This window comes from Elephas maximus, chromosome 6 (genome assembly GCF_024166365.1).
Source record: "Elephas maximus indicus isolate mEleMax1 chromosome 6, mEleMax1 primary haplotype, whole genome shotgun sequence".
Lineage (NCBI taxonomy): Eukaryota > Metazoa > Chordata > Mammalia > Proboscidea > Elephantidae > Elephas > Elephas maximus.
Genome location: NC_064824.1, coordinates 142,721,198 through 142,743,786, shown reverse-complemented (window position 1 = coordinate 142,743,786; position 22,589 = coordinate 142,721,198). Strand labels below are relative to the sequence as shown.

The 22,589-nt window shown below is 59.0% G+C and overlaps 1 protein-coding gene across 14 annotated transcripts in view; it reads left to right on the top strand.

Moving 5' to 3' along the window:
* Window positions 1–22,589, top strand: part of KIF1A (kinesin family member 1A) — a 100,782-nt gene that overhangs the window by 37,745 nt on the left and 40,448 nt on the right. For 8 of the 14 annotated variants that reach the window (XM_049888632.1, XM_049888642.1, XM_049888641.1 and 5 more), the window contains exons 3-20: window positions 3,677–3,753; window positions 3,908–4,087; window positions 4,752–4,817; window positions 5,256–5,434; window positions 5,990–6,101; window positions 6,930–7,007; window positions 7,622–7,687; window positions 8,431–8,448; window positions 10,428–10,503; window positions 12,793–12,871; window positions 13,744–13,886; window positions 14,510–14,551; window positions 15,864–15,997; window positions 17,618–17,697; window positions 18,165–18,240; window positions 19,907–19,986; window positions 20,513–20,619; window positions 21,716–21,799. In XM_049888632.1, coding sequence (XP_049744589.1) covers window positions 3,677–3,753; window positions 3,908–4,087; window positions 4,752–4,817; window positions 5,256–5,434; window positions 5,990–6,101; window positions 6,930–7,007; window positions 7,622–7,687; window positions 8,431–8,448; window positions 10,428–10,503; window positions 12,793–12,871; window positions 13,744–13,886; window positions 14,510–14,551; window positions 15,864–15,997; window positions 17,618–17,697; window positions 18,165–18,240; window positions 19,907–19,986; window positions 20,513–20,619; window positions 21,716–21,799 — 1,677 coding nt within the window. The remainder of the gene's footprint in view (window positions 1–3,676; window positions 3,754–3,907; window positions 4,088–4,751; window positions 4,818–5,255; window positions 5,435–5,989; window positions 6,102–6,929; window positions 7,008–7,621; window positions 7,688–8,430; window positions 8,449–10,427; window positions 10,504–12,792; window positions 12,872–13,743; window positions 13,887–14,509; window positions 14,552–15,863; window positions 15,998–17,617; window positions 17,698–18,164; window positions 18,241–19,906; window positions 19,987–20,512; window positions 20,620–21,715; window positions 21,800–22,589) is intronic. The other 6 variants (XM_049888645.1, XM_049888644.1, XM_049888643.1 and 3 more) reach the window with 2 other exon arrangements.

Sequence of the window (22,589 nt, the reverse complement as noted above, 5' to 3'; positions counted from 1 at the left end):
TGTGGGGGTGTGTGTGTGCACGTATGAATGAATGTGAGAGTGAGAGTGTGTACGTGTGTGAGTGAGTGAGGGTGAGAGACAATATGTGAGTGAACGTGTGAGAGAGTGGATGTGTGTGAGAGACAGTGAGTATAAAAGATGGTATGTGAGAGTGTGTGTGTGAATGTGTGTGAGGGAGAGAATACGAATAGTCAGGAAAAATCCTTTTGAAAGCATACTCATTTTGGAGAAAACTAAACAGCGATGGTACATGCGGAAAGAGCTAGAAGCCCTGCCCAAACTCTGGGTGAAGATCCGAGGGGACTCTGGAGAGGAGGACACCTGTAAACACTCAGCCTTCGGGAAGCCTGCCTGAAGGGAAGGCATTAGAGAGGCTGAGGACGCCTGGGCGTGGAGGGGCAGGGTGTTAGGGGTTGGTGGGCACCCAAGGACGTGCCCAGAGACGGACACACGGGGGAGCCGGGCGTGGCACCAGCAGTAGCTGCTTTGCCTGCCGTGTGCATGAGGAGGGGTCCATGCTTAGCTGGGTTCGGCTTTGGCAGCCAGAGAAGCACTGGGGCGGGGGGAGCACACTTTTCTCTCACAATATCTCAGGTTGAGCTGAAATAAATAAAACCGAGGTTGCAGAGCTGCTCTGGCTGGTGAGGAGCAGGGTCCCAGATGCAGGATGTCAGGGTGGCAGGTGATCAGGCCCACCGGCCCTGCTCTGCCCTGAGGGGCTGTTGGCAGATCCCTCAAAACTTGGTGCATACGAAGGAGCACTAGGTTCTCAAGTGGGCCACTTGCAATACCGTTAAGAACATTTAAAAGTAAATTTAATTTGTCATCATGTAATCACTGCCTGGATAAATAGTACTTTTCATTTGAACATACCAAACCTAGCAATTTGAGGAGCCGGCCAAATTGCACATATTGCAGCCTCATCCCTGATAGCAGAGCTGGCGTGGGAGGTCGGGAGTGCAGAAGTCACTCGCATCAGCTGCCTTCCCCTCTATCCCCATGCCCTCACTTTACAAAGGACAGACTTTGAAACTCGCAGAAAATTCTCATCTCCCCTTGCCCCCAGTCACTTCTCTGCAGGCCCTCGAGGTAGATGGTGGCATGGCCCCCTTGGCCCCACCAGAGAACGATGCCTAATGTGAGCTCCCGGAAGTGAATTCCGGGCTAGCCCAGGACCGAGGGCCTGGGATTCAGGGGGCCCTGTCCTGTGCTCTACACTTATTTCCTCTGTGCCTCAGTTTCCCCATCTGCACAGTAGTGGGAGGGGGTGTGCTGGATACTCCCTGAGCCCAGGCTCTGATTCCAGGTTATTTCCCAGCCTTTCAGAAAGCCATATAGGGGACTTGGGGTTAGGAGGCCTTTAGTCCCTACCCATGTTCTACAGGTAACAGGTGGGAAAGCTGAACTCAGAGATGGGATGAGAGGTAACCTGGGACTCCACCCCAGGCCTTCTCCCTCCATTCCAGGCTCACTCCTACCCCAGAGCTGTCTTGGTAGGGCACCGGGGGAATTGTCCATGGTGAGCCCTTCTCTACACCAATGGGACGATGGCACCTGTGGAGGGGAAGGGTCCCAGACAAAGCTGCAGGGCTGGTCTGACTGGGGCCTGGCCTCCAGCAGCCCCACTGGGGCCCTGGCCCACACTGAGCCTCTCCTTCCTGCCTCCAGCCCTTCTCCGGGACCCTGGCTCATATGTGAGCTTGCGGGACCATAAGAATGGACAAGTGCTCGAGTATTGAGCTAACTGTTCTCCAAAACCCCAGTGAGTTCTATGTGTCTCCTGCAAACTAAGCAGCCCCCCAGATCCTGTACATTTTGGCAGCTCTCTAAAAACAAACCAAAAAACAGTCTACACTTGCCAGTTTCCGTGGTGTAAATATTCCACTCCTGTCCCAGACAGTTTCCAGCTACCAACAGCAGCTTGAAGAACTGCTCAGCGTCCAGGAAGAGCCAGCTGGGCTACACTGCATTCTTGTGCTCAAGGCCTGAGGACCTTCAGACTCTTAGAAAACCGCTTCCGTTATGCTTCTTTTCCTCCTCCCTCTGCCTATTCAGGCTGGGCCAGCCACCCCAGCCCTCACCTCTTTGTCTTCCCTCAGGGCGCTGGCCCTTTGTGTTCCTTTTGCTGAGCCCTGGGAAGTTTTGTCCTGCTGTTGGGGGGCCTCAGGAGCCCCAGCTACTTCAGGGGCTGGCGAAGTGTGTGTGTGTGGGGGGGGTCTTAATGAGCTAGCCAGAGCCGCCCCGCGCAGCAGGCCCCCAAGGGCCCATTTCTCCGTTCTCACTCTTCAAACCCACACCCGGAAAAACCCACGAGACCCTAGCAGGGAAGCCCCTTTCTCCAGGGAACTCTGCTCATCTCCTGGGAGTCAGGCTGGGAGGAAAGGGCTGCCAGTAAGCACAGCGAGGAGGCTTGGAGGTGCCTGAAGAAAGCAGACTGGGGGACCCTGGGTCCCATTCCTGCTGTGCATCCTGTGACCTGGAGAGAGGATGCCCTGTCTCTGGGCTCGCAGTCCCAACTGTAACGGCAGAGGGTGTTTCAAATCCACACCACAGGCCGCAAGAGAGGGGTGAGGGAAAGGCAGAGCCAAGGTGGGGGGTGAGGATGTGGGGAGGGACCAAGGGCCTGAGCAGTGCTGCTAGGTGGCGCTCTGATGGCTGGTGCGGGGGCACACTCACCACTCTTGTGACCCACACTGGCTGGGCTGCCCTGCACTGTCCCCTTATGCCTTGAGCACCACCTGTGCCTGTCCCTGGGGGGCGTACCTTAGGGATCTCCTTGTCCACATGTGGTGTACAGCAAACACCGATGCCTCTGGGTGCCATTACCTGGGTCCCAGCAAGAGGTGAAGCAAGGCCACTTGCTCTTTGCCCCTGCTCCTGGAAACAACATGGGTGCCACCACCTCTCTGCCCTGTGGAGGTCAGTCACCTGCCCACTGCTGCCCCCACACCAGAGCTCTTTCCAAAGGTGCAGGGCAGACCCTGGGGACACCTGACCTGGCTCTGCTCTGGGGAGGGGGCTTCTGGGTGCCTGGGACAGGCTTGTGGCTCTGTGGGCCCTCAGCTGGGGGGAAAATGTGATGCCGGTCAGGGATACGCCTGACCACAGAGACTTGTGCAGAAGGAGACACATGAGACCATCCCATGGTTCTGGTCACAAGAGCAAACCCTGGAACGGACTTAGGTTCCCCTAGCAGGAGACTGAGTGAAGTGGGAGGTGTTCTCAAAAGGGCACAGCAGGGTCGGCAGCAGCTGGCATCCTCACAAACCTGACACCTGGCAGTGTGCCCAGAGCGTGGACTCAGGCGGGCCTGCCCGGTGCTTCTAGGACTCATGTGCCGAGCAGAAGCAGAGTGGCTGGGGCCTAGGGAGATAAAAGGGTGCGGGCCTCAGCAGTGGGGGCGGGCTTCGCTGCATTGCAAGAAGAAACTACTCCAGGCTCTCTTGGGAGTCCCAGCCCAGTGGGCATCAGTGGGGGCTGCAGGCCACTGTAGGTTCCATCACAAAGAGGAGGGGCAGGGGCTTGTCTGCCTGGAAAAGGGGGTCTCCCTGGCCAGGCTGCATCCCCTGAGGCTGTAGGGGTGCAGGCTCTCAGGCTGACCTGTCCAATGTGGGCTCTGTAGTTAAGGGGACCCCTCCCCATGAATGCCCTAACCTTGCGGCCTCCCTCTCCACAGCCATCGTCAACCCCAAGCAACCCAAAGAGACACCCAAGAGCTTCAGTTTTGACTACTCCTACTGGTCCCACACCTCGGTGAGCCAGCAGGGATGTGGGGGTGTCGGGGATGGGTTCAGTGCCAGTGCTTAGTGAGTGGGCGGTGACACTGGGGGCTGGGGTGGGCTTGGTGCTCAGTGTCCCAAGCACTCACGGCCACCAGCCTCTGACCGCTGCCCTACCTGTCTCCCAGCCTGAAGACTTTAACTACGCCTCCCAGAAGCAGGTGTACCGGGACATCGGCGAGGAGATGCTGCAGCACGCCTTTGAGGGCTACAACGTCTGCATCTTTGCCTATGGGCAGACGGGTGCTGGCAAGTCCTACACCATGATGGGCAAGCAGGAGAAGGACCAGCAGGGCATCATCCCACAGGCACGAGGCGGGGAGACATGCAGGGACCAGGAGGGACCAGTGGGGGACGGGCAGGCAGGAGGCTGGGTCGGCCACAAGGCACCCAGGGCTGGGAAACCCAGCTGGGCACCCTACAGGGCAGCCCAGGAGAGACTTGGAGCCCCCCCCCCACACACACCTTGCTTGGTGGGGGAGGCATGCTCTGGTGAGGTAAACTGGGGGGAGGGTCAGGACTGGCTTTGAGGGCTGCAGACCTGAACCTGGGATGGAGAGGCGAGGGACCCTGGACAGAGTGCCCACCCCACCCACACACATCTGTGGTTCCAGCTGGCCACGGCTCCACCTGGTCAGGGAAGAGAGAGAACAGCCGGCTCCTCTCAGGGGGTGGAGAGGGCAGGTGGGCCCAACCCTCACAAATGTGGCCCGGGTGTGGGGAGAGAAAGCAGAGGGGCGATCCACAGGAAAGGATCAGACCTCAGGCAGGTGTGGGGACTGGGCTGAGCAGGATGATGCGGGCTTCTTTACCATGGGCCTCAACAGTACCTTTGGGATGGAAGTGCTGATGAGGGGCCTGGCTGGGGGCACGCTGCCCAGGGCACCATGAGGGATGTGCTTCTGGGGTTCCGACACCCCCAGCCCCGTTGCCTGACATATCTCTTCTTTTCTCCTGGTCCCTCTCATACAGCTCTGTGAAGACCTCTTCTCCCGGATCAATGACACAACCAATGACAACATGTCCTACTCGGTGGAGGTGGGCCCCCTCCCTCTGTCCTGCCCCTGGGAACAGCCAGGGCCCAGACTGGACTGTGATACCTTTCCAGTGCTTGGTGGCTTGAGCCCTTGTCAGTCAACCGCCCATGTGACAACATGGGCCAGTGTGTCTGCACAGCACGTGGGGTAGGAGGGGGAGTGAGGGACCAGGGGCTTTGGGGGCAGAAGTCCAGACATCTCGGCTGTGGGTCCTGGGCTGGCTGCAGCAAGGGGGCACTGGGCGTGACTGAATTCAGCTAGTGCCTTTGAGGGAGCCTCCAGGGTGGCTGTGGGTGGGGGGGGGGCAGGTGGCCTGGTGCTGGCCCCCTTGCATACCCCCAGGGGTTGTGGCCCTGTGTCTTTTGAGGGAGAATTTGGAGTACCTGTGGAGCCCTGGCCTGTGTTGGAGGGCCCTGATGGCAGGCCCTCTGTGCTGTAGGTCAGCTACATGGAGATTTACTGTGAGCGTGTCCGCGACCTCCTGAACCCCAAGAATAAAGGCAACCTGCGGGTACGGGAGCACCCACTTCTGGGACCCTATGTGGAGGACCTCTCCAAGCTGGCTGTCACCTCCTACAATGACATCCAAGACCTCATGGACTCGGGGAACAAGGCCAGGTGTGTGTGGGGTGATCCCTGGATGACACTGCCCCCACCCCACCGTGACCCTCTTCAAGGAGGACATGCCCGGCTGTAGCCTTGGGGAGGTGTGTCCCCTGCTCTCACCTGTACGGGTAGTGTCATCTGGTCTCACCTGTAGAGACACTGTCATCTGCTCTCACTTGTAGGGGCAGTGCCACCCGCCCTCAGCTGTAGGACACTGTCATCCACTCTCACCTGTAGGGGCACTGTCACCTGCCCTCACCTGTAGGGGCACTGTCACCTCCTGTCAACTGTAGGGAGCAGCATCACCTTCTCTGACCTGTAAGGGCAGTGCCACCCGCTCTCACCTGTAGGACAGTGTCACTTGCTCTCACCTGTAAGGGGCACTGTCACCTGTGGCTGATCCACAGCGGGGGTGTGCACTTGGAGTAGCCCAGGGCTGGGAGAGGGGAGGCCTGAGAACTCTGCCAGGACACTCTGCCCCGGCCCTGTTGTGGGGCAACTGGCACCATGAGGTGTCCCCTCGCCAGCCTAGGGGGTTGGGGTGACATCCCTTCCTGCTGTCCCCAGGACTGTGGCAGCCACGAACATGAACGAGACTAGCAGCCGTTCCCATGCAGTCTTCAATATCATCTTCACTCAGAAGCGCCATGACGCAGAGACCAACATCACCACCGAGAAGGTGGGTGGCTCAGCGGGGCGCCCCATATACAAGACCCTGGCCTCAGGCTTCAGGCCCCCGGTGTGGCTGGGCTCAGGCTGCAGACGGGTCCGCCTCTGCCCATGCAGGCCAGTGGTCCTGTGCAGATGTGCAGCAGCTGAGGGCCGCCCTCAGGCACCGTCCTGGTCCACTGCGCACCCCGCAGGCTGGCCAGGGATCCCGTCCCAGCTGTCTGGGCCTGGGAGATGGGGTGCAGAGGAGAGGCCATGAGGGCGCCTTCCTACCTGCTGAGGAGATGCCACTCTGCCTGCTGCTGCTGCCCAGAGTCTCCTGGGGTGGTTGTCTTTCCCTAAGTTTGAGTGGGGGGGTGGGGGGTGGGGAGCACCTCTGACCCAGGTAGCGGGGCATTCTGTGGCTGCCCGGCCTTCACTCTGGGCAGTCCCATCCCCAGGCCTCTGGACCCTCAGCAGCTGCGCTCTCCTGGCAGCCCCAGCTCCCCTGAACCCTGGGGTTACGGGGCCTCCCGGATGCCCAGGGCGGTCAGAGCGGAGGCTCAAGAGACATGAGGCCTGGCTGATGCAGTCTGTCTGGCTGCCGTTCCTGCTCTGCTGTTGGCATGGGCGCGGAGGGGTCTGTGGCCTCTGTAGGAGCCACCCGCTCAGGGCCGGCCTGAGGGCAGCTGACCTGAGGGGCCTGAGCAGTGCCGGGTTCGAATCCCACCACAGATAGTGCCTTGAGGACATGGGGTGACAGTGACAGGAGCCCCTTGGCTTCATGTGCTGGGGGCATGATGGAAGCCCCGCAGGCCCTGCTGGGCCCCTTAGGCCTCACGGTGCCCCTCGATTGCAGGTGAGCAAGGTCAGCCTGGTGGATCTGGCAGGCAGCGAGCGGGCTGACTCCACTGGTGCCAAGGGGACGCGTCTCAAGGTAGGCCCGGCCTACACTGGCCCACCCACTAGTCCCTGGCTTAGAGGGCCATCTGGGCTGGGGCTGGGGCCACCTCAGGGTGAGGGGTGGGCCTCCAGCAGCCAGAGGGCCAGCTAGCCCCATTCCCCTAAGGGCTGTAGCACTGCCCTGGGGCCCTCATGGGACCTTGTATCCCCTGGGGGTGTTGACAGGTGGCGCTGGTGCAGCTGCAAGGCTAGGTGCAAGGTGGCTATCCAGCACCCTCCAGCGACAGCGACATCTTCCCGCCAAACAGCCCTGGGTGCCAGGAAGGGGAGTCTTTGTTTCCTTGAGCACCCCTGTTGGTCCCCATTATCCAATAGGTAGGAAGGCGCTCTGGAAGTTGTTCAAGGCGGGGCAGGCGTGTGCGCAGTGTTCTTAAGATTCTGGTGGAGAAACGCTGGCAACCTGGCTTCCCGGCTGGGCTAGGCCTCACTCCGGCTTCCTGCATGGGTCCTGTGCCCCTGGTGGCCCCAGGGTCAACATTCAGGGCCACCAGCCTCAGCCCATACCACACAGATCAGGCCCCAGGGTCATGTGCAGAAGCAAGAGGGTCCTGAGGTGTCCTGACACCCGACTGTCTTCTCTGCACACAGGAGGGAGCCAACATCAACAAGTCCTTGACCACGCTGGGGAAGGTCATCTCTGCTCTGGCCGAAATGGTGAGCTGGCTCCGGGCTTCTAGGACCAGCTGATGGGAGGGACCATGGAAATACCTCACATCCTGCCCTCCACGGAGGGTGCTGAGAGCCTGTCACACCTGTGCCCAGGCCTGTCTCTGGTGAGGTGGCCTGGGTTCAAGGGACAGCCAGAGATGAGGGGTCATGAAGCTGGAGATGGTGTAGTGATTCCTGTCACGCCCTCACCCTCAGTTTCCCCACCTGTAAAATGGGAAGGGCCTGCACTGCTGCCTTCCTCACAGGGTTCTTCTGAGGGTCACCACTGGCATGGTGAGTGTGCTGCTGGCGTACTTCTGGGAAGACAAGGCTGCTGTAAGCTCTGATTTGGTTGGCCCAAGCCAAGCTGACCTCCTGGGTGGAGCCCATGGCTCTTGGAGCTGAGGGACTTGGCAGGCCCCATGGGACAGGCAGCATTGTCCACTCACCAAGAGGTCCAGGTCTCAGGTCAGGAAAGGATGGCTTTCAGAAGACCAACCTTACTCTGAAATTGTCGGGGGTGAGGAAGTAAGAGCTACCAGGTGACAGTGGCCCAAGTAGTCACACTATCCCTTGGCCTGCCTGTCAGGACCAGTTCAAGGCAGAGGCTGTGGCCAGATGGCAGTAATGGAGTCCCTGCTTGTACCAGTCCTTGGCCTGCTCCTTTGCCCTCCGTAACCAGTCCCCCTCCTCTTGGGACCGTGGCCTCACTCCAGGTCCTCAGACTGTTTCTGTCTTTTCTTTTTCAGGACTCCGGGCCCAACAAGGTAAGCAGCTTTTGTCACACCCTAGGGGGAGGGAGTTCACTCCCTGCAGGGGAGGGACCTGGAAGCAGCATGCCCTTGGCCCCTGCTCTCCCTGTGATGCCTGGCAATACATTTAACCCCGTCACTTGCTCACTTAATAAACTTATTGAGCCCAACTCTGAGCCAGGCGCTGTGCTGGGAGCTGGGCTGTAGTGGTGAACAAAGAGGCATTATGGGGCCACAGAATATTGGGGGAGGCATATACTAAACAAGGAAACTGACAAATAAAAATGTAATTACAAATTGAGGTGCACTCCATAAAGGAAGGAAATGGGCTATGAGGAGAGCAACCCACAAGAAAGCTGGTTTTTAGTCTACGTGGACAGGACAGTTTCCCAGGCAAAACCTGAGGGGTGGAGAGGAGTGAGGCAGGCGAGAGGGTGAGCACCTGTGCCATGTATGTGAGGAAGCATGTGACGAGCTGTGTGGTGAACTGTATGGGGACCTTGTGAAGAAATGTCTGAGGGACCGAGAGGAACTGTGTGAGGAAGTGTGTGTAGGACAGCGGGGAATTGTGTGAGGAACTGTAAGGAATTGTGGGGACAGTGAAACTGTAAGGACTGAAGAGGAACTGTGTGAGAAACTCTGTGCATGAGAGAAACTTTGTGAAGAATTGTGTGAAGAATTGTGAGGAACTGCGTGAGGAACCGTGTTGGATTATGTGTAGAGTGGTGTAAGGAGTTAGGAAGTGTGTGAGGAACCGTGTGAGGAGCTGTTTAGAGCTGTGTGAATAACTATGTGAGGAACCGTGTGAGGATCTGCGGGAAGGACTGTGAGGAACTAAAGAACTGCATGGGGAGCTGTACGAGGAAGTGTGTGAGGAATCTGAAGGCACTGTGAGGGATTGTGTGAAAAACTGGGGAGCTGTGTGGGAAACTAAAAAATCATGGGAAACTGTTTATGGAAATGTGTGAGAACTGTGAGGAACTATATGAAAAAAATGCGGAATTGTGTGAAGGAAGTTGCATGGGCAACTAAGGGAGGAACTGTGTGTGGTGCTTCGAGGAACTATGAGAGGAATTGTGGGAAGAACTGCTTGAGGAATTGTGTGAGGAACTGTGTGAAGAACATCATAAGGAGCCGTGTCTGGATCTGTGTGAACAACTGCGAGGAAACCATATGAGGAAACGTGTGAGGAACTGTGTAAAGAACTGCCTGGAAAACTCTGAGGAACTGTATAAGGAACCTTGTGAGGAATTCTGAAGAACTGTGAACATTGTGAGAAATTGTATAGGGAACTGTGTGAGGAAATCTGTGAGAAGCTATGTGGGAAACCGTTGAAGGAACTGTGTGGGAAACCATGTAAGTAACTATGTGGGAACTGCATGAGGAACTGTTTGGGACTGTGTGAGGAACTGTGTGAAGAGTTGTGAGGAACTATGTGGGGAGCTGTGAGAAATTGTGAGGAACTGTGAAGACTTGTATGAGGCATGTGTGACGACTGTGGGAAACAGTGTGGAAAACTCTGTGAGGAACTGTGTGAGGGAAGGAAAATTCTGTGTGAATGGGCAGAGGTGAGCTCAGTGGGGGACTGGTGGAGATTATGGAGCCTGGAAAGTCACATTTAGTGGTGGTGTGCTTGAGGAGGGGCAGTGGACTCAGATCGGTCTTTCTGACAGAGTGGTGGGTAGGCAGTGGTGTCAGCACTCCTGGGCCTGAGTCAGTTGTGCATCCCAGACACGCAGCAGGGGTGGAGCTGGGAGGAACCTGAGGGATGTGTTAGCAAGTCCTTAATTCTGGCCTGGAATAGAGGCACCTGCGGGTCTTGCCCTGGGTGGTCATGCACCAAGCAGGTACCCTGACCTTCTGAGGGCCCGCCCCATGCCCCAGCCTTTGGCTTTGGGGAGCCACGTGGCAGACCTTGCCGTGTTCCCCTCCTTCTCTTTTTCTCCTCCCCTCAGGGGCTCAGGATTGACCCCTTGAATGTTTCTCCCTTATAGAACAAGAAAAAGAAGAAGACAGATTTCATTCCATACCGAGATTCCGTGCTGACCTGGCTTCTCCGGGAAAACCTGGGTGAGCACTTGTCAGGGTTGCCCACTCCTGGCTTCCAATCTTCAGCCCGGGCTGCCATCTATGTCTTCTTCCTGATGGGGTGGGGTGCCCAACCACTGGGAGGCCTCTCACCATTTCTGTGCCAGGGCCAAGAGGCGAGCCTAGAGGGTGCAGTCAGCTCAGCGTGGCCCTTCCAGAGGGCCTGGGGCAGCGACTGGCAATAGGTTGACCAAAGCTTGTCTGGGAACCAGGATGGTCCCATGGGTTCCACAGAACCCACCCACTGGTGCCAGCACTCCTGCTTCAGGTCGACTTGATACCCAAACCAAGTCCCTACCCCTCTGGTCTCAGTTTCTCCAAATATAACAGCGGGCCCAGGACTAGATGATTCTGGGGAGCCCTGCTTGATTGCTGTGTTTTGAGGGACTGAGATAAATCACAACCTTCTCCCCACCTGAGTTCTGAGCCAGTGAGAGAGAATCGGGGAGGGGCTGGCCGACGAAGGCCAAAATGTCCCACACAGATCCCTTTCCCACAAAATAGCCTTGGGGTCCTCCCTGGCTACATTTACAGTCAGGTAGGCTGAGACCCATAGGAAAAACTGAGATCAGGCTGACCTGGTGCACATAGACAACTGGGGTTTCCTATCCTTCCTCGGTTGGATGGCTGAGGCATGGTTGAGGCCCTACACCCCAGAACCAGCCAGGCTGACCCCCAGCCCTGGCCAGCATTGAGGTCTCCTGGTAGAGGAGGGGGCAGATGGGAGCTCCTGGGGGGAGGCTGACCCCATTGAGCAAGGACACGAGTGCCACAGGAATGTGTCCCTTCATCTGAAGAGTTGGAAAGGAGGTCCTACCGCAAGGCCACTCCTAAGCTAATCCTTTGAAGGAAACCCCAGGGTAGGGGCAAGGGAAACCCTGAACCCGTCTTGGGGCCCGTCTTAGTTTCTTAGTGCTGCTGTAACAGAAATATCACAAGTGAGTGGTTTTGAAGAACAGAAATATATTCTCACAATTCTGGAGATGGGAAGTCCAAATTCAGGGCGCTAGCTCTAGGGGAAGCCCCTCTCTGTCCGCGCTGAGGGAAAATTCTTGTGTCAGCTTCTCTAGCATTCATCTTGGCGTTCTTTGAAGATCTCTACATGGCATCTACCTTCCCCCATCTCTGCTTGCTTCTGTGCCTAATCTGCCCCTTTTAGATCTCAAAGGCGATTGGCTTAAGACACATCCTACACTGGCCTCATTAACGTAACGAAGAAAACCCTATTCCCAAATGGGATTACACCCAGAGGTATAAACCCACTGCCGTCGAGTCGGTTCCAACTCATAGTGACCCTATAGGACAGAGTAGAACTGCCCCATAGAGTTCCCAAAGAGCACCTGGAGGATTCGAACTGCTGACCTCTTGGTTAGCAGCCATAGCACTTAACCACTATGCCACCAGGGTTTCCTCCAGAGGTATAGGGGTTAGGATTTACAACACATATTTTGGGGGATGTAATTTAATCCATAACACGGCCCAACGCAGCATTGTGCTCCAGGCCCTCCTTCACACCATCACCTCACTGGGGAGTCATATTCCAGAGAGATGGCCCTGAGAACACAAGCACCTGAGGTCAAGCAGGTGAAGCACGTGTCCAAAGCTGGAGCACAGACAGGCCAAGGTCCTGGTGATGTAGCCAGGTGGGTTAATGAGCAGGCCTTGTCAGGATTTCGAGGCCGATGCCCCTGGCAGAACTGACTGCTAAATATTCACTGCATTCGGGCCCCACCAATGATCTAGTGACAGAAAAATTAGAACAGTCCATTTTCTCACACAACGTATTACCTGATGCTGGGTCTGTGCTGCCCTGGACTAGGAATCTGACCTTAAATATTGAGAAAACTCTTTCAAACAAAATGTCAAAGTGTGTGAAAAATTATTGGACACCAACAGTCCTGACCTTGCAGTAAATGCCGTAAGATCCTCTAAAACTTTCCTTTTTTTATGGGGGAGGGAAGGTGAGGCCTGGTTGTTGTAAAATGGGCCCAAATGTAAGAAAAACACTGAGTAGGAGAGAGATCACAGAGGTGCCCAGTGCAGTGATGAGGGGGCAGCCAAAGATGGCAAGAGACCTCTCCACAGTTGTCTGCTTTCACTAGGTCAGCCCATGACTTGGTTTACCTCTCTGAGCCTCAGCCTAATCAGCTGTAGATGTAGCCAGGGAGGACCCCTGTGTTTATTTTTGGATAACCATGTGGTTATTTTTGAAGAGGACATAGCAGTGCAGCCAGACTCCCTGTTGAACATGACCTAGTTTTCTTCCTGCAGGTGGTAACTCAAGGACAGCGATGGTGGCAGCCCTGAGCCCTGCAGACATCAACTATGATGAAACCCTGAGCACACTGAGGTGGGCTCTCCTGTCTGGGGGTGGGGATAGATCCTTTTGTGCCCGAGTCAGGAACACCAGTGAGAAAGGGGGTACTTCTTGGGGGGGTCTCACTTGTGACTCCGTGAGGCTCAAAGTGGCTGCTACAGAGCTCCCAGGGCTTCATGTCCCCTATTCTGTTCCTACCACTCTATGGGGTATACTTCGGGTCTGCGGACAGCAGAGGGCACCATAGCATTAGACTGGTGAGCCCTGTGTGCTGTTTTCTCACCTGTCAACAGTGGGAGACACCGAAGGTTTTTAATTAACGAGGGGCACAGTTGTGTTTGAAAAGATCCCTCTGGCTGTAGGGTGGATGTCTAGAGGTGGGGAACCTGTGCCCCCCAACCCCACAGAGGCTGCTTGGTAGTCTGGGTCCTCTACCCTCTTTTCATTGTGCCACCACTAGTAAGAAGAAAAAGAGCATGTGTCTCATATAGATACATCTTACTTATAGCATTTCTCGGGTGTTTGCTTATATTCGGTATGGGTACAATATACATACATGTGTAAGTTCTCATTCAGTTCCTCTTGCCCCCTTGTGGCTGGACTTGCTCCTGTCTCCTTGGGGCCACAGGCCAGATGCTGAGACCTTCAACATGGGGAGAGGACACTGCCCTGTCCTGTGTCCTGGGGCCTGTTTCCCTGGGTGGAGGCTGCTGGCCCCACCTACAGGTCTCTGGCTAGTTGCCCAGCAGCCACCCCCAGTGATTTGCAGTGGGGATGACTCCTCAGTCCACACCAGGCTGTGTCAAAGCTGCGGAGGCCCCTCCCCCACCAGGGCTCTGGGTGCCCTGGACCCACCGGGCACAGCCCTCTCCCAGGCATAGCCCACACCTGCCTTTGCTGCCCAGGTATGCTGACCGGGCCAAGCAGATCCGCTGCAACGCAGTCATCAACGAGGACCCCAACAACAGACTGATCCGCGAGCTGAAGGACGAGGTGACTCGGCTGCGGGACCTGCTGTACGCCCAGGGTCTGGGCGACATCGCGGACAGTGAGTGTCTGCCTGGGCAGGGCAGCAGGCTCAGACTCATAGCTGTGGGACCTGCTGTACATCCTGGGTCTGGGCAACATCACAGACAGTGAGTGTCTGCGTGGGCAGGGCAGCAGGCTCAGACTCATAGCTGTGGGACCTGCTGTACGCCCAGGGTCTGGGTCACATCGCAGACAGTGAGTGTCTGACCAGCCCAGCCTGGCCCAAGCAGCTGGGCTTTGAGATCCAGGGCCTCCCTTCTGGGACCACCCCCACTGGCTGAGTCCCTCAATGCCCCCTCTGGCAAACCCCAGTCCCTGCCCTGTGCTCCTGGGGGACACCGCCTGTGGGTGGGAGGCTGGAGTGTGGGCCCTGGACCAGAGGGATGTTTCCTGGCCTCGGCCTGGATGGAACTGCCTGGTTTGCATTTGGTGCTGGCCCAAGCTGGCCAGAAATGGTATTCCTGGAAGCCACTCAATCAGGCAAGGGTGCTGGGCTTCAGTGGTCCCTATGTCCCTGCACTGAAGACCCTCACTGCGCTGAGGCCGCCAGCCCTGCTCCTGGCTGCCCGGCCTGCAACGGGCATGGCAGGGACCCTGGAGACAAACCTACTCTTCTGTTTCTCTGTCTTTCCTTTCCCCAAGCCTCTCCCACCTTAGCCAACACTGTGCCCGGAGGACCCAAATGTGTGTATTCCCCTTGCTGCCTGCGCTCTGCTTGGTCCAGCCCCATAGGGCACAGGGCGGCACGGTGGGGGCCCAGCCCAGGGAGGTGGGGAGGCTCACAGGCCCGCCTGTCCTTCCAGAGCTGGAGGTCTGAGGCCCATTCTGCCCTCAGGGCCCCTCCTGGTAGATGGGACTTCCCCTAATGTGTGAGTCCACCGCTGGTCACCCCCATTTTTATATGGAGAACTGCAGCCCAGGGAGGCCAAGGTGCTTGCAGCACACCTTTCTGGGACCACGAGGCCAAGGCCGGGCCCTCTGACCCTGCCTGCACACCCAGAGGCCCGGACGCTCAGAATGTTGGTGCCGCAGGCTCAGGGAGTATTAGTCTGAGCCTCCCTGAGGAGACAGAGGCAGCCCGGTCCTCTGGCCCCTGGCCCAGAGCCCCCCGTGCTGCGGTTTCCCTAGTTGCTCCTCCGCACCCCAAGGTCCCTCTGCCTGGAAATGCTCACAGTGGGAAAAGCCTCCCACTGGCCTCGGGCCTGCCTCCAGGGCACAGGACGAGGCTGAGCCCCTCCCTGGGGCTGCAGGTGGCCTCAGTTTCCCCATCCGTGCCATCCTGTGCTTGCTGCTGCTCTGCTGCGTGTCTGCTTCTGCCAGAAGGGGCCCTGGGCTCCACAGCCCACAAGGGGTCACAGCTCCCCTTCCTGCCTTGGGGGTGTCGAGCTGTGTAGGGGAACTCTCGGTGCTCCACAGTGCCTCGAGGAAGAGGGAGGAGGGGCTCCCCAATGGTCTCGTGGATGGTCTCTGCACCGGCTCCCATGCCCAGCTGGGCTGACGGGCTGGGGGTGGGCATGTGGGAAGGGGCAGGGGCACCGCGGAGAGGACGAGGGCCAGGGTCATCCTCTGGGAGCAGGAGCACGGGGGTGCCGGGCAGCCACAGATCACAGCAAAGGGCAGGGGACAGGAATGCACAAGGGTCGGGGAGGTCCAGGGCACAGCTGGAGCTGGGTGTGGGCCCAGGTGTGGACGTGGACAGGCGACCAGCCTGAGGCCTGAAGAGCAGATGGGAGAAGGCAGATGGACACCTGGGAGTGGCCTGCCTGGGCGAGGAGGCACGGGGGCCCAGCATGCACTGTCCACCGCACTGCTTCTCGTCCCGCTGTGCTGCTCTGGCTTTGGCTCTGCCCCCTCCTCCCCACCTCTGGCTTTTCCCAACCGTCTTTTCTTTCCATCTGTCAGCCCCTCGCCGCCCCCCGCAGATTGTCAGACTTCTAGAACAGTAACCATGCAGTGGCAGGGCCGGGCTGATTCGCCCCTGACCCTCTCTCCACAGTGACCAACGCACTGGTGGGCATAAGCCCCTCATCCTCGCTCTCAGCCCTGTCGAGCCGCGCTGCCTCTGTGTCCAGCCTGCACGAGCGCATCCTGTTTGCCCCGGGCAGCGAGGAGGCCATCGAGAGGCTAAAGGTGAGAGCGGCTGGGCACTGTGGGCTGGGGCCCTGGAAGAGGTGGGGCAGTCCACCTCCCACACAGGGCCAGGGAGGTGGCCAGCAGATGCCCCAGCATGTGGCCAACGGGACCAGACAGGACACAGGGCTGTGACCGGTGCCAGCCCACCCACAGTGCCAGAGCAGCCTGGTCCTTTTGGGGGTCCTGGGCTGGGGTTGCACAGTTTTGGCCAGTGGCCAGACAGACCACTTGGCAGAAAGCACCCCGTTTGTGTGGGGACATCGACAGGACCCGGCACACTCAGTGCGCTGTGGAGGAGAAGGGACCTCGATCCCCTGGACCACCCACCCAAGAGGTGACGTCACTGCATGAGGCTCAGAGATCAGGGAGCGTTGTGAGTGGTTGGGGAGCCGTCCCTGTCCGCCCCCTTCTCACACCCCTCCACCACTGTCTGTGCCCTCACCCAGTCTGTTGGCATCTGCTGCTATCTGTCCCCCACCCCACCTGTCCCCCTCCATTGTCTGCCCCCTAGCCTGCCCACTCCCCTCTGCTGTCTGCCCCTCACCCCACCCACCTCCCTCCGCTGTCTGCTCCCCACCCCACCTGCTCCCCTCTGCTGGCTCTCTACCCAGCGCCACTCCAGGGCTCCAGGTGCTGAGAAGGGCAGTGACTTGTCGGTTCCCAGCCCTTCTGAAGTGTTTTTTCTGACACTGCACATACATGCAGCCGCCCAAGCCATTTGCCCCACAGCCACCGTCCTGGGTTATCGAGTGGGCCTTGCAGGTTTATTTTAGGGCCTCCATCCACGCGTTCCTGTGGCAAGGAGGGGGCCGGGAGGGTGAGCACTGTGAGGACAGAGGCACAAGGCCGGACCTGAGGCTGCTGTGGGGTTGGGGGTGCTCGTGGCTTGGAGGATGGCTGTCGACATGTGGCCCACTTGGGCTGTGGGGACCCCAGTAGGATGTGGGGGTCCACTTGAAGTGTGGAGTCACACTTGGGATGTGGGGTAACACTTGGGTGTGGGGGCTCAATTAAGATATGGGGGTCTACTTGAAGTGTGGAGTCACACTTGGGATGTGGGTAACACTTGGGTGTTGGGGTGCCATTAGGATGTACGGGTCCACGAAGTGTGGAGCCACACTTGGGGTGGGGGTCCCACTGGCATGTAGGTGACCCATTGGGGTGGGGGTCCCACTGGGAGTGGGGGTGTGTGGGGGTCCACTTGAAGCGTGGAGACACTCTTGGTCTGTAGGTGTCACATTTGGGTTAGAGGGGTCCCACTTGAGGTGGGAGTCCTCTCAGGGTGTCGGGAGCCCACTTGGGGTAAGGGTCCAACTGGAGTGTGGAACTGGGACGGAAGGGGTGAGACCATGTGGATGTGCCCTAAAAGGGCGAGGACATCGGGGTTCTCAGCAGCGAAGGGACAGTGGGCTTGAGAAGCCATGTCTTGGGGTCCCAGGTATGCTTGCCCTCTCCTCTTCCCTGTGGTTATGTCTGCAGACCCTGAACCCTGCAATGGTCCTGTCTGCTCGGGCGGCCCCGGCGCTGGTGCTCTGGGACCTGGTGGGTCGTGTGCTCTGTTCCATGCCCTGCCTGTCTCTGCTCATCCTCACCCCTCACTGCCTTCTCGGCCCCCAGGAGACGGAGAAGATCATCGCTGAGCTGAACGAGACCTGGGAGGAGAAGCTGCGGCGCACAGAGGCCATCCGGATGGAGAGGTGGGCGCCGCAGGCAGTGGGGAAAATGAGGTGGCTGGGGAGTGAGCCAGGGAGCTCATAGAAACTGAGGTGGTGGTATGGGAGCAGCCAGCAAGCTCGCGGAAGCTGAGTCGGGCAACCAGTGAGCTCATGGAAACTGAGGCAGTTGCAGGGGGCAGGCAGCAAGCACCCGGCCGAGGAGCGCTAGCACTCGGCTCTGAGCTCCACCCCTGGGTTCCTGCACCCTGGGGCTCTGCCCCCTCACTGAGGGACCCCTGCCCTGTGTCACCACCACCAGGGTACAGGTGTCTGCCCGTGAGTTCAGGGGCATTCTCAGGGGACCAACTCCCCTGCACGGAGTTGGGGGGTTTATTCCCTAAATTGCTGCCATACATGTGGCATCAGGGGTTCCCTCACCAACCAAGACAAGCCTGCGTGGCCAGTCCAGCATCCCGCAGGGGCTCTGCTGACCCATCTTATGTTCCCAGGGAGGCACTGCTGGCCGAGATGGGCGTGGCCATGAGGGAGGACGGTGGCACCCTGGGTGTGTTCTCTCCAAAAAAGGTAGGCTGGTCCCTCTGTGACCTCCACACTCCCTGGGGGTGCCCGCTGGCTCTATGGGTGCCACACGAAACAAGCAGAGGCCCAGCTTCCTGGGAGGCCAGAGGGGTCCTGGGAGGGGAATGAGTGTGGGGTTATGTGGCCCCGGGTGCAGAGTGGGGCTCCACCTCCTGCCCACAACCAGACCCCCCCTTTGAGGGCACCACACTCCACCCCCCACTGTGGGCCTACCTGTGGCTTTGGGGACCAGTCACTTAGCTGTTTGAGGGGTGTGCTCATCCCCTCAAGGTTGAGGACCTGGGGTCCCCTCAGAGCCTGGGAGCCCAGGGCTGCAGACCTGCAGAGGCTAGGACCCTGGGCTACTGAACATGGAGCTGAGGCCAGTCATAGCCACCGGTTTCGACAGGGACCACTCTTCTCTCACCCAGGCCTGGCTCCTGCACTGGAAAGCTCCCTCCCTGGAAGGGGGGGCGGGGTCTTCCAGATGGGATTCTCTCCTCTCATGGAGCAGAGCCCCTCATAGTTTCTTCAGGATGTATGTGAGCCCCTCCCCCAACTGAGCAGGTCTAGCACACCATTTGAGGAGAGGTCTCTGGTGATTCTCAGAGCACAGACACCCTGATCCTTGTGTGCGCACACACACGCACACACACACAACACACACATGCACCTGGAACATTGCAGATCAGCCCAGGGTCCCAGGAAGCCTCCCTGGAGAAGTGGCTTTTTGTCTGGCCCCCAGTGCTGGCCTCTTGGGTCCTAGCTCCACCTTCCACCTCCAGAGCAGCGCCCTGGTCAACTCTGTTTAGGGGAAGGGTTTCTGCAGTTGCCAGTCACTGCCCTGGAGGCCTTGGCATTGGAGACCCCCAGGGGGAAGGCCCTCAGGGCCCTGCCCAAGAAGAGCCTCATTATCAAGGGCAGCCACTCCCTGGGGGTGGGGATAGGGGCCAGGAGCTTCAGGCTTCTTCTGTCCCCACCTCCTCTCACTCCTCCTGGGGGGGAGATGTGGCCATAGGGCCAGATGCCTGTGGTGGTGGCTTCCCCATGTGCCAGCCTCCGTTAAGGGAGTACAGGGTCATGGAGGGTGGTCTCTGGGGTGTGCACGGGGCGGGGAGGGGGGAGGCAAGGCCCTCCTACGCCCCTGCCATCGGCTGCTGGCACACACAGGTGGTCTCCAGGTGCTAAGGTGCACTGAATCAAAGGGACTTTGCTGAACTCTGCACATCCCACCCAGCCTGCTCTGCCCCCAGCAGCAGATGGGCCCTGACCCACCTACTGCTGTCCCCCCATTGTGGGCTCCCTGTATCCAGGCACAGTCTGAGGCTGGGTGGAGTGGTAGAGCTGGGCGCCCCCCAGCCTGCTCCCCTGAAGCACAGGGATGTCGTGCCACTCCAGCATGGGAGCCTGCTCTGGGCAACTGCCCACCAGGCAGGGCCTGCGCCTACCCTGCTCTTTACTCTGGTCAGAGCAGCTAGCCTGCTGGGCAGCTGAGATGGGGGCTCGGGGCTGGCGTGTCCTGGCAAAGGCCCCTCCTTGGAGGCTTTCCTCCTCATGGCCCGTGCCCCCTGTGAAGCAGGCCTGGTGGTGGTCAGTCTCTGGGGAGAGATGGGGGGTGATGTTGGGCTCCAGCCCCCTCCCCAGGACAGGGCGACCCTCCTTCTCCCTCTAGACACCACATCTGGTCAACCTGAATGAGGACCCGCTGATGTCCGAGTGTCTCCTCTACTACATCAAGGACGGGATCACCAGGTGCAAGGGGCTGACCAGACCTGGGGGGATCTCGGATCCTGCCACCACCAGCTTGCCTCCTGTGGCCACCAGGGCCACCCCCACCCCGGGCTTGTGGCTCCTACCCACTGCCACTTGCTTCCTGTGGCCATGCTGGGCACAGGCACTCTGCGGCAGGGCTGTGTCCCCTCTGACTCCCTGCTGATACTCACCCCAGCGCTCCCCAGAGTAGCCTGGTGGGCGACGGCGTGAGCACACTGGGTCAGGGCCTGGGGTGATGTCTGTCCCTGTATATTGTGTCCTGGCCTGGGGTGATGTGTGTCCCCTTGCACTGGGTCTGGGGTGACACATGTCCCCTTGCACTGAGTATGGGCCTGGGGTGACCCATGTCCCTGTGTACTGGGTCCGGGCCTGGGGTGACGCATGTTCCTTTGCACTGGGTCCGGGCCTGGGGTGATGCATGTCCCCGTGCACTGGGTCTGGGCCTGGTGTGACGTGTGTCCCCTTGCACTGAGTCCAGGCCCTAGTGACACATGTCCTCTTGCAGAGTGGGCCGGGAGGATGGAGAGAGGCGGCAGGACATTGTCCTGAGCGGGCACTTCATCAAGGAGGAGCACTGCATCTTCAGGAGTGACTCCAGGGGAGGCACCGAAGGTATCCCCGCCCTCCCCTGCTCCCGGTCCCCCCTCATTTCCCTGCGGTGCTGCTGGCTGGGTCAGCCCAGGTCCCCCAGCCTTGCCTCTGGGTGCTAAGTCAGTCCCCACGTCATGACGTCATGTTGGGGGGCAACAGTTGGGGATGAAGCTCCACTAGGAAGGTAGTTGGAATGACTGGCTTCTCCCTCACCCTGGGGGCCCAGCGCCTGGAAAGCTTCGTCTCTCTGAGGCTGCAAGTGGGGTGGGGGCAGAGGCCAGTTGCCTCCTCACCTTCCCTGTGCCCAAGGCTGCTGGCCAGGAGCTTGGCGGCCATGGGGGCCGGTGGACAGGACCGTATCTATGTGAGGAGGGGGCTCCAGACATGGGAAAGGAAGCGATTTTTAACTCCCATTTCCGTGTTGGTATGGAGCAGCCATCTGCCCAGTTTGAGGGCGTGCTCCCTCCAGGCCCCCATGGCCTCTGGGGCCATCTCAGAATGGTGGCCCCAGTGCTGCTCTGCCCACAAAGCCCTGCACCACCCCCCCACCCCGACCCATGTTGATGGCCTAAGGCCCTGGGGCTCCAGTAAAACAAAAAAGAACCAAACCCATTGCTCACAAGTGGATTCCGACTCATATCGGCCTTCTAGGACAGAGTCGAACTGCTCCATAGGGTTTCGAAGGCTATAATCTTTACAGGAAAGACTGCCACAGCTTTCTCCCGTGGAGCTGCTGATGGGTTCAAACCACCAAGCTTTTGGTTAGCAGGCGAGCGCTTAACCGCTGCATCACTGGGGCCCGGAGATATTAGCCCCTGTTTCCTCATCATGCCCTTAGCCAAAACCTTGAGAGAGCCCTGGGCTAGTGTCTGGCGCCCGGGTCAGTCCCCATGGACGGCCTGGCACTCTAACTCAGGCACATAGGTCTCCTTCCCAGGGGTCACTTCCCTCTGTTAAGTGGGATGCCCCTCGCTGCTCTGAGGCCCAACCTAGGTGTCTTTGCAACTAGCAGAGAGGAGAGAGGCATTGTGGTGCCCCTGCATAGGTAGGGGAAGTGTGGACAGCCCCTCATGGCCCCTCACGGCCCCTCCCGGCCCCCGCCCCATCTGTCCCACAGCAGTGGTGACCCTGGAGCCCTGTGAGGGTGCAGACACCTACGTCAACGGCAAGAAAGTCACAGAGCCCAGCATCCTTCGGTCAGGTATGGCAGGGGTGTGGGCCCATCCCTGTAGCCCACACCCACTGCATACTGGCGCATAGGGCCATGAGGGAGCCCTGCCCCCATGCCTGGTCGCCCCTTCTCCGGAGGCCCGTTGCTCTGCCCGTCTGCTCTCACTTGGCAGCACCATTCTCCAGGGCTGATGGGACCCGGCAGGGAGGGGCTATTGCAGAGGGGCAGCGGCCCGCAGCCTCTGCAGTCAGCACCCCGGGTTTGGGCTTGGCTCTGGGAGTAGAGACCACCAGTGTTCTAGGACACACACACGTATTAAAGTCTGTTCTTTAGAAAAGTAAAAATTTAGAAGGTGGCTCTACTGGGTGACAGCCTGGGGGAGGTGGAAGGGACAGGAAGGGCTGGGGGTGGACACTGGCTTCCTGTCCCATCCACCCACCCACCCCTTAAGGGCTTAGCTTTTAGCCTCTGTAGAAACCCCCAGGCCACAGGGGTCCTACCTTTGGGCCCCAGGAAAGCTGTGGAGGGGGTGGGGTCCCTGTGCAGCTGATCCAGGGGGTGGGAGCTGGGTCAGCCACTGGTGAGTGTGTTTGGTTGGTGCCATTCGAGGGAGTGGCGCCAACTCAGACAGCTGCTTCCATCCTCCACTGGACATTTTGGGGTGTCCCTGATGCCCAGGGGCTCAGGCAGAGCCTGGGTTGAGAAGGAACCTCAGTCTGGGTTCCTTCCTGGTGCCTGAGCTGAGCTGAGCTGCATGCAGGCCCGAGGGCAGGATGGACGGAGGAGGTGACATGCTGCAGGCAGCCAGCAGGAGTGAGGG